Raw genomic sequence first — 10,083 nt, forward strand, 5'->3', positions numbered from 1 at the left:
CTTTAGTGGTCCAACAAGCTGATCCATACAAGACGGCAGGTCTTATTAATGTCTTATATATCTTCCATTTTAGGGGAAGCGGAATGTGTAAGTCACATATAGTGCCCGTGGCCTGCCGCCATTTCATCCATCCTGCGTCAATTCTGTACCTTACAGTACGAGCCAGTTCACCGTCGCTTTGGATTACTTTGCCAGTATATCAAGACTTCCGATACCTAGGTGCTCCGTCGAGAGCAATGGATGTAAAATTGGAGAGACCGCCAAAATAACAGAACAGTTGTTCGGTTTTCGATCTGCTGATTTTTAGGCCAACACTCTCCAACTTGCATCGCCATTTCTCCAGTATGTTTTGGACCTCGAGCCCGTTTTCTCCGACGAGCACTATGTCATCGGCAAACAGCATACACCAAGGGGGCTCTTCCTGGATCTCCGATGTCAAGGCACCCATCACCAGCAGGAAGAGATAGGGACTTAGAGCAGACCCTTGGTGTAAGCCCACTGCCACATTGAACTCGTCGGAATTCCCTGCGACGGTTCGTACGTACTTCCTGGCTCGACTGTACATGGCACAGATTAACCTCACATACTTACCAGGTATACCTTTCTCATTCAATGCCCACCACAAAACTGCTCTAGGTACTCGGTCGTACGCTTTTTCCAGATCAACGAACACCATATTATTATGCAGATTCCTGTGCACGTCGCGATATTTTTCGCACACTTGGCGGAGTGCAAATATGGCGTCCGTTGTCCCGCGACCAGGCATGAACCCGAACTGGTTTTGGGTGATCTCACTTTCATTTCGCAAACGCTTTTCTATCACTTTCTCCCAAACTTTCATACTATGCGAGATAAGCTTTATTCCCCGATAGCTGCCACAGTCTTGCACATCCCCTTTATTTTTGTAAATGGGCACCAGTGTACTGGTGCACCATTCCGTAGGGATCACTTCTTCTTGCAGCAGCTTATTGAAGAATAAAGTCAGCCACTTATATCCGTCTTCTCCCAATATCTTCGATAATTCCACTGGTATACTGTCTGGTCCTTCCGATTTTCCGCTTTTCATACTTTTCACTGCTTCTCTAACTTCATACATACTTATCTCATTCACAAGTCCGACGTTCTCTGGCTTCCTATTAATCACCCTATTCCAGTCGTTCTCCTCATTCATAAATTTTTCAAAATATATCTTTTAGCGCTCTTTTATTTCGTCATCTTTCATTAGAACTTTACCTGTCTCATTTTTACATCTGACATGCTTAATATCTTTCGCTCTCTCTTCTCTAATTCTCGTGATACGGTAAAGTTCCTTTTGTCCACGAGGTCCATCTAAAGCGGCATACAACCGTTTCTGAGCATCAGACCTGGCTATAGCAACCGCTTTAGTGGTCTTTTTCTTACATTCTCTATACTCATTCTTCCTAGCTTGCCTCTCACTTTCATTTCCTCTTTCTAGTTGCCACTTTTTGAATGCATTCTTCTTTTCTTTCAATTCCCTCTGTACATACTCATTCCACCACCATGTATCCTTGTCAATCCTTTCCCTTTTGATGCGCCGAGCACAGCCTTAGCCGTCTTCCTGACATTATTTGCCATTTCATCCCAACGTTATTGCATTCGTTGATTGCGCTTCAATTATTTGATTGGAGTGAACTGAATTGAAGTTTTATTAAACGAATCGAACTTTATATGCTAATACCAAATAAAACGCACCCTTAATTACAAAGAGAAATGTCGCGTATTAAGCGCGAAATGTCGCTTAACCCATCCTTCATCATCATTATCATCATCATGGTGACGCCATTCGTTGCCACGCCAGCAATCGGTTTTACGCACGTTTATAAATGTTTAACATCAAAAACAACACTTAAACAAATTTCATGGAATTCTCGTTGTCGGTCTGTAAATGGAAACGAAAATCTTCATGCGTCACCGACTTGGAATTGCGTGATGAATAATATAATCCATACACGTATTTTAATATTGCACCTTATGTCTTAAGCAATACTGCCGAAAACTTTTTCGCTACACAATCAATCATTGGGATATTTCCTTCTTTTTTTCTTATATTCATTAAACGAAACAGAAAGTGAACGAATAAAATAGTATTGGAAATCTATCGCCTTCTCTCTCGTACGCCATATATCTAACCCTTAGCTTTTGACAAACATAATTTATAAATAGGAACTTAAAATGAATGCGTTCCTTAGGAATGTTCTCCATTGGTAACGTAAATATTTTTTATCTTTTTGATTTCGTACAAGAATTTGTACTTTGGAATGATTACTAATATTACCACTGTAATATTATTTTTCACAGAAATGTTCTAAATACATTGCTTTTTTTAGGCCTACACACAAATATTCCAAGTACATTTCCTAAACAATAAAATATAAATGTCTCGTGAAACTTTTTGTTGAATATTGGGAAGTTGATAGAATCCGAAATCAGACTGGGAGCCCGTTTCTAGTAGCAACGCGACGTTCTAGCCCACTGAGTTTCTCGCCGTATTTTCTCAGTGGGTCGCGTTTCCGATCCGGTGGTAGATTCGGCGAAGCACTGCTCTTGTTAGGGCTAGTGTCAGCAACGTCGTCAGGCTAGAGCGCCGTGGGGTCACTTATTCACCCGGTCACGCGGGGTTCGAGTAGATATAATAAATAATAGTACGGGTGAATATGTTGGCTCGCAGGTTTGCGCGGAGTTTAAATGGGGTGAAGATAACTCTCTCTTTCGAGCGTACTGCACCTCTCTGTACACCTGTGCTCTGTGGGCTGACTATACGTAATGTAATTTTAATTATTAATAATAAATTATAATTTTTATTTTATTGTATTTTGATTTAAATATTATGTAATTGTATGTGAAATTTTATGGGCTTAAGTTACCTGAAATAAACGCATTTCATTTCAATTGATTTCAATAACGAATGGTTTTTTTATTTACAGATATCATGTGGCTGTATCTGGTGATATCCTTACTCGCGTTCACCGCATCCACCAGCTTACTTTTGGCCAAAAACAATACGCTGTTCACTGACGAACGTATTATATTTTCTTCTGGTCTGAACATAACCAGGATCCTGGTGCCTTCGGACCGCAACAGGCTACAGGTCAGCGAGACCAACATGCCCTCTATATTCTTCACGTTATCCGATCCGGCTTCGGAAGGTGGGACCTGCCTTTACATTCTGGAAGGTCTGGCCGCTTACGAGATCCTGGAAGGCGGTACGGACGCCACGTCCGCATATGACGACCAAACGATTTACTTCGCTTCGACGAATGGCCTCTACAGATTTGAGCCGTCAACTATGTCGGCGAAGAAATTCGGACCCTTTCGCGACCACATCGTGCAATTGCAGAAAGCAAGTGGAAGCGACGAGATATTTACTCTCAACGACAAGAACGAGGTGTATAGGATGGAGAAAAATGGAACCGTGAAAACAAAGATGTCCGATATATGCGCTGAGCAATTCGTTTTGGACACGTCGAATAATTTGTATTACGTTTCTTGCGGCGATAATGTCTTGAGAGCGCTGATGTACGGTAGTCCGATAACGGTAGCCATGGTCGAAGAATTCAGTGAGATTAAGCTCTTAAGACCGCCATTCATTCTAGAATTTTCGATTCCTCTGTTCGGCGATAGAGTTTTGTATTTGTTCTATTCAAACGGTACCAGTGAGAGGAAGGATTTAGAGCTCAGCGTAATGCCGACGGCGTTTAGTGTTGACGCCGCATTGTATGTAGTTGCGGCTTTGAACGGGAAATTGTACGAATTTAACGTTTTCGAGGTTATGTCCCGCTCGATGTTTCGTAGTTCCACAATTTCACCGACAGATGTCTCTGAAATCATAATGGCGGTCTTGCAAAATGGCGACGATGGTTCTTTTTAAATTATCGACCACTTTCCGGGAACTTGATTTGTCTTTTTTTGTTTTCTTAAACTTTTTTAAGCACTAACTCAATCCCAACTTGAATCCATGGTTTGTGTTTAATGAAATGAATAAGATAATTACAGTTAGAAATGCCCCCGAAATGTGATATCGGCGATCCTAACGGGGCTATATAGATGTTCTGTATACACACGCGGAATAGCCTCTGCTTTAAATCGTATAATACTCTGCTTTCTATAGCGGGCTTCGTGAACGAGCAAGGTCACAGATATTCACTAAGAATTAAGTGAGTAGCTAAGAATGTTTGATGACAGGATCTCTGTTGATTTACCTAAAACAAATAAGACGCACACAATATATATACAGGGGTTAGTTCGATAAATGACAGTCAAACTACAGCTTAATGTTATTTTGGTTAATGAATGAACTAAGAATATAAACGAAAGGGGAGTTGACAAGGGAAAGAAGAGATTTGAGATCAATGGGGCGAGGAATATCAGGAGGAAGGAGTTAAAAATAGAGGATGTTTTAATATGACGTTTCATTTTGAATAGCCCGCCATTTTAACAGTTGTCATATGTCAGACTGTCACCATTTGACAGAATATGATTAGTAAAAACTCACTCTATGTAAAAACTACAATATTAATTAAAAAGACACGATTTACAAATGAGTCGATGTGAAACTTAACCCACAGACGCAATCTATTGATTTTTTCGCAGAAAATCTCGCATTTCGCAGCTCGGCTCCCAATTACAATCTGGTAGTAGATTCAGCGAAGTCCTGCTAGTGTTAGAATATTCTGTTAGTAAGGCTAGTGTTAGAATATCCCGTAGGGCTGAGCCCCGTGAGGTTGTCTACTAGTCAAGGTGAAGCCAGAATAGCTCTTCGAGGCTATTGGCACTTAGCAGCCAAAACGAATGCAACAATTAAATAACGCACTGAAATTCTTTTTAAAATTCAGTTCCGTAACAAAAAATTGTAATCTTCGTATCAAAGGAGAAACCCCATTTTGGGCCTAAGCATTACACGAATGGGATATGTACCAAAAAATTCGTCTATTTAGCTTGATTAACCTATTAAAATCTTAGCTTCATTGACAATGGCCAAGTGTAGAAAATAAGTTGAATTCAATTTTTTGTTTTAAACAATCTTTGTAAACATCTGCAACACTTATTTCAATATACGTAACTAGCTCCACAAACGTGCGGATTAGAATTATCCATAAAATAGGATCGATTTAGTGGAAATCAAGTGTAAAAAATAATTAATACTCTTTTGCTTTAGGATAAATGACTGTTTTTATAGGTATTTTAATCAATGTAAATAGAGTATGGCCATCGAATCGTGACACAACTACTTACAATGGCGGCAATTCAAAATATCTACAACTGACAACATTAAATATAGCATGAAAGGGTAGTTTTGCATTTTTATATTAATGTGACTATGCCATAGAAAAACACAAATGTATCAAATCGTGTTATGTTATCTTTAATGTTGCCAACTGAAGATATTTTGGATTTTGCCGTAAAGAGTAATGCGTTTCAGTTTGAAGGGCGGGGCAGCCGTTGTAACTATACTGAGACCTTAGAACTTATATCTCAAGGTGGGTGGCGCATTTACGTCGTAGATGTCTATGAGCTCCAGTAACCACTTAACACCAGATAGGTTGTGAGCTCGTCGATGGGTATCTAAGCAATAAAAAATAAAAATAAAAAAGGCATGAACTAAAATGAAATGAAATGTGATGAGATAATATGGGAGCACGTAATGATTTATATTTTATATAAAAAAGTTATCATATAAATATAGTTTTTCATATAAAAAAGTTTTCATTAAAATTAAAATAAGACTGACCTAAAGGTCTTAGTTACCAGGTCATAAAATCCCTTTAAAAAATCATTTCGTGCGCAGCGCGTTTCGCATTACGTTGTTTTTAATTTTTGGCTTTCGTTCGTTTTCGTAAACAACATAACGCGCGATTTCTCGTAACAGGTTCCATTTTTATTTTAAAGCAACCTGTTGCTGCAACAGGTTTCGTAAAAAATTACCCATCTTTAGTAGGAAATAGCCTCAAAAATATCGTTTTTATTAAAATATCTCGAACAATAAACATAACCTAAAATGTAAACATTGTCTGATTTTACCAATTTGGCCATTGCTGGGAGACCTGAAAATTGGGCTCATGAAACCTTCTTAGGTATTGTAACTTATGCCCAAATTCTAGCACTGTAACGCCAGGCCCAAGTTTGTATGGATTTCGGGTTTGTCCTTTGCCATCGGTGTTTTGTCAACGAGATTTTGAATTTAAAAATATCTTTTTTTTAAAACAGTTTTAACTAGTCGAGATGTATTTACCTAAGTACATAGTTCCTTTTGCGGTTATGGTGTAGAAAAAAAACTGAGGAAAAGTAGCACGCAGTCTAAGCTAGGGTACTATGGGAACCAGAGACTTAAATACGTTTAAATATACACACTTAAATATATTAAACATCAGACAAATAGCAAACAAATCTGTTCATCACATGAAATATTTGGTAGGGGCACGATCCACGACCCTGAGCTCAACAGTCAGGGCTACTACCTACTACACCACCGAGTCAGTCAAAATAGTGTTTTATATGTCTCAAGTCTTAATTAGTACAATCCTTACGACCTTACATAAACACACTCATTCGCGAAGCAGCTGCTCTTGAGTTGTTAGGTCTCCTTTGGAGGCGCTCGGGTACCTGTTAGCAAATCCCACCACTCCTGGTTGAGTCCTTGCTCGCCCACCTGTCCTGGTGAAACTGGAAAGACCTCTGGAGCACACCAGTAGTGTATTTTGTCTAAAAGATATCTAATTTAACCCTTTTATTCACTCTAATTACTTTTTGTTCCTATTTCATTACAAAATAGTTATAAGGAACATTGTGTACAAATTCAGCACATTTGTCTCGTGCGAACATGGCTTATGTTTCAATCCAGATTTTGTTTCTTTTAACTTGTGTTTTTAGCTTTTTAGCTTTGCTTTTTAGCTTTTGATGTGTATTGCGTGCCTAATAAATAAAAAATAACAAAATAAATGGTTTCATGGAAAAAAAGTATTATTTTTAAATCATTACGACTGCGTATATCAGAAAAAGATACTAATATTCAGTGTACCCGCGGCTTTAGTGCGAAAATAGAGTCAAAGTTCATTATAAACATTGAATTTATCATTTAGTTTGTGCACGTTCTCGCTAAAGGAAACTGGGTAAGCATTAACAATTATGTTGCTTAATTATTTCAATTTTGTAATTCGGATTGGTTTTGTGTCGTCCTATCCCGCAAGCAGGTTGCTTAGATGGGTGGACGAGCTCACAGTTTGCCCACTGGAGCCTATAGACATCTACAGCGTAAATGCGCCACCCACCTTGAGATGTAAGTTCTAAGATCTCAGTATAGTTACAACGGCTGCCCCACCCTTCAAACCGAAACGCATTACTGCTTCACGGCAGAAATAGGCAGGGCGGTGGTACCTACCCGCGCAGACTCACAAGAGGTTCTATCACCAGTAAAAAATTAGATAGTATTGGAATGAACTCCCCTTCACGGTGTTTCCCGAGCGCTATGACATGACCTTGATCGAACAAGGTTTGAGGACAGAGAACCCTCGGCGGCGGGCAGCAGTTTACCTATTATTGATGTCCATGAACGGCGGTGTTTATTATGAGATGAGCCGTATGTTCATCTGCCAATAAAGTCATTAAATAAATCCATAGTATCTCTAGGGGTTTCTTAACATCAGATGAAACTATAGTTAATAATGCTGAACTTAAACAAAAAAATATATTAATCATTTTGGTATTATCCAAGCTGTTTTTTTATTATGACCCCATTCCAACGGTTTCACTTAGGTTTTTTGATTTTACAATTGAATATGTTGAGTGGAGGTTAGGAAAAGAAAGCACTGCTACAAGGGAAGCTTGTTTGATGATAGAAGATTTAGATTACTAGCATTAACTCGTGCTTGTCTCCCGATCAAGAGCCGGAAAACCTATTGCCATTAAAAATTCCCTAGTCAACGGTAGATAATTAATATGAACATTATTATTATATAATATATTATTATTATTTCTTAGGTGTCCAAGATGAACGCAGCAACCCTTTTCATCTTTGTGGTGGGACTAAGCGTCGCAGCTTCCAAAGTGCTCAACGGCTCAGTTTTTAGACAGCGCAGCGTGGAGCTGTATTCGACTGAGGATCAAGTCGTGGGCGCTTTTGTTATATCCAACGCAGAGAAAAGCGACGGCAAGATATACACAATACACGCTGATGTTAACGATAATCGAATAGAAAAAGGCGTATACGAAGTAGATTTAAATCTAAACACCACAGTCAAAATATTGGACAAAGGAAGGGATTTATGTTATGATGATGACAGCACGATATACGTAGCTAGCAACGACGGGATATATGTATATAAAACCGGAGATAAAAGCTTTAAAAAATATGGTACTTTCAAAGCTGACGTTATAAGCCTAACAAAAATGAACGGAAGCGATTTGTTTTACGCCGTAACAAACGACAATAAAGCTTACAAAGTCACTGAAAATGGTAACAAATACGTTTTGGATGATAAATTGAAAGCCGTCAAACAGGTTATGTTTGATAACTTCAATGTATTGCACTATGTCACTTTGGATAATGAAGTATTTAAAGTGAAAGAGACTATGGAAAAAATCGATTTTAATGTTAAAATCGATTACGTTAGGCTCTTGAAGTCGAGCGCAACTGAAGATGACGCCCTTTTTCTTTTAGTCAACAACGACCTGGTGGTTATTAAATCGACAGGAATATTGAAAGTTGTCGAGAACTTGGGGAAAGTGTCAGCATTTTCTAAGGAAACCGATTCATTGCTTATATACGCGGTGGATAAAAAAGTTTACGGATTTATACCGCTTTTGTATGTAATCGGTTCTTTTGCTGATGTTTTGTCTTTAAAATATTAATTGATGTTCATTGGGGTAAAATCTAAAAGCGTTAAGTGATTGATAATAAAAGCAATTTGAATAAACGATGATAGTTTTTCTATGTATTAAATTTTGTGCATATTTTTTTATCCCTACCTATGCTGATAGCCTTGAGAGGCTATTTCAGCTTCGCCCTAACATGTAAGTGAGCTCATGGGGCTCAAACCGGACTGTTGCTAACATTGGCCCTAGCAAGAGTAGTGCTTCGCAGAATCTACCACCAGATCGGAAACGCGACCCACTGAGAATATCCGGCGAGAAACTCAGTGGGCTGTGTTTGTGGGCTAATTCGCTCGTCGAGCTCTTCTTCGCTAGCGACGGGTTCGACGAGGACGGTGACCGTTGCTTGTGGTACCCAAGAGCACCATTAATGGGTCGGGAGGTTCCGCAATGACGTGTTTTTTAAAAAAAAAAATTTATTGCTTATATGGGTGGCCGAGCTCACAGCCCACCTGGTATTAAGTGATTACTGGAGCCCATAGACATCTACGACGTAAATGCGCCACCCACCTTGAGATATAAGTTCTAAGGTCTCAGTATGGCTGCCCCTTCAAACCGAATAGCATTACTGCTTCACGGCAGAAATAGGCAGTGTGGTGGTACCCACCCGCGCGGACTCACAAGAGGTCCTACCACCAATAAAGCGTTTTGGGCGATGTCGACTATTTACTATTCGGTCTACAGGTATGTAATTTCCAGCAGCCACGACAAGAGTGTTCTCATGTCGTGCCGCCTTCTCAATGTTTTTTACACTTGTATATATTATTATAGTACCGCAACCAAGTAATAAATACAATATAACAACGACAACTCCGCCAGTAGTGTACGACTGCGAAGAAGAATACATGGTATAGCAGATAATAATATTATATACATGATAAGCCAACACCGAAAAATCTTGTTTGAAAATTATGGTGCGTAAATAATGTTTAATTCTGGCTCGCTGATTCAGTTAAAAGCGTGTGCCCACATTTTTTGTATCTTACTAATTTAATTCATAGATATATACTTAGTGTTACAATCGAAAACTAATGATTCCCGTTTTGCTTTCCGCTCTTTTTGTATGTATGTTTAGGACTATTTGATAATACTCGGGAAAGCAAATAAAAATAGCGTTTGCTTGGGATGTTTCTTTGTTTTATTTTGCCGTGTTAATCAGTTAAGGCGGATGTGGTCCACTTGATACAAAAAGTTGCT

General features: G+C 39.0%; 2 protein-coding genes across 2 annotated transcripts; both read left to right on the top strand.

Moving 5' to 3' along the window:
* The first annotated feature begins 2,950 nt into the window (after nt 1–2,950).
* On the top strand, nt 2,951–4,102 carry LOC114248760 (uncharacterized). Its single transcript, XM_028182179.2, has one exon. The coding sequence runs from the start codon at nt 2,951–2,953 to the stop codon at nt 3,887–3,889; it is 939 nt and encodes a 312-aa protein (XP_028037980.2). The 3' UTR covers nt 3,890–4,102.
* Nucleotides 4,103–6,977: 2,875 nt separating this feature from the next.
* LOC114248782 (uncharacterized) lies at nt 6,978–8,931 on the top strand. Its single transcript, XM_089738084.1, has 2 exons — nt 6,978–7,127; nt 7,996–8,931. Exon 2 carries the CDS (start codon nt 8,005–8,007, stop codon nt 8,863–8,865), a length of 861 nt encoding a protein of 286 aa, XP_089594210.1. The 5' UTR covers nt 6,978–7,127; nt 7,996–8,004; the 3' UTR covers nt 8,866–8,931.
* The last annotated feature ends 1,152 nt before the right edge of the window (nt 8,932–10,083 follow it).

This window comes from Bombyx mandarina, chromosome 24 (assembly GCF_030267445.1).
Source record: "Bombyx mandarina strain Sakado chromosome 24, ASM3026744v2".
NCBI classification, from domain to species: Eukaryota; Metazoa; Arthropoda; class Insecta; order Lepidoptera; family Bombycidae; genus Bombyx; species Bombyx mandarina.

Excerpts from the sequence above, each read along its gene's own strand:
- LOC114248782 (XM_089738084.1), top strand. The coding sequence starts at position 8,005 with ATGAACGCAGCAACCCTTTTCATCTTTGTGGTGGGACTAAGCGTCGCA.
- LOC114248760 (XM_028182179.2), top strand. The coding sequence starts at position 2,951 with ATGTGGCTGTATCTGGTGATATCCTTACTCGCGTTCACCGCATCCACC.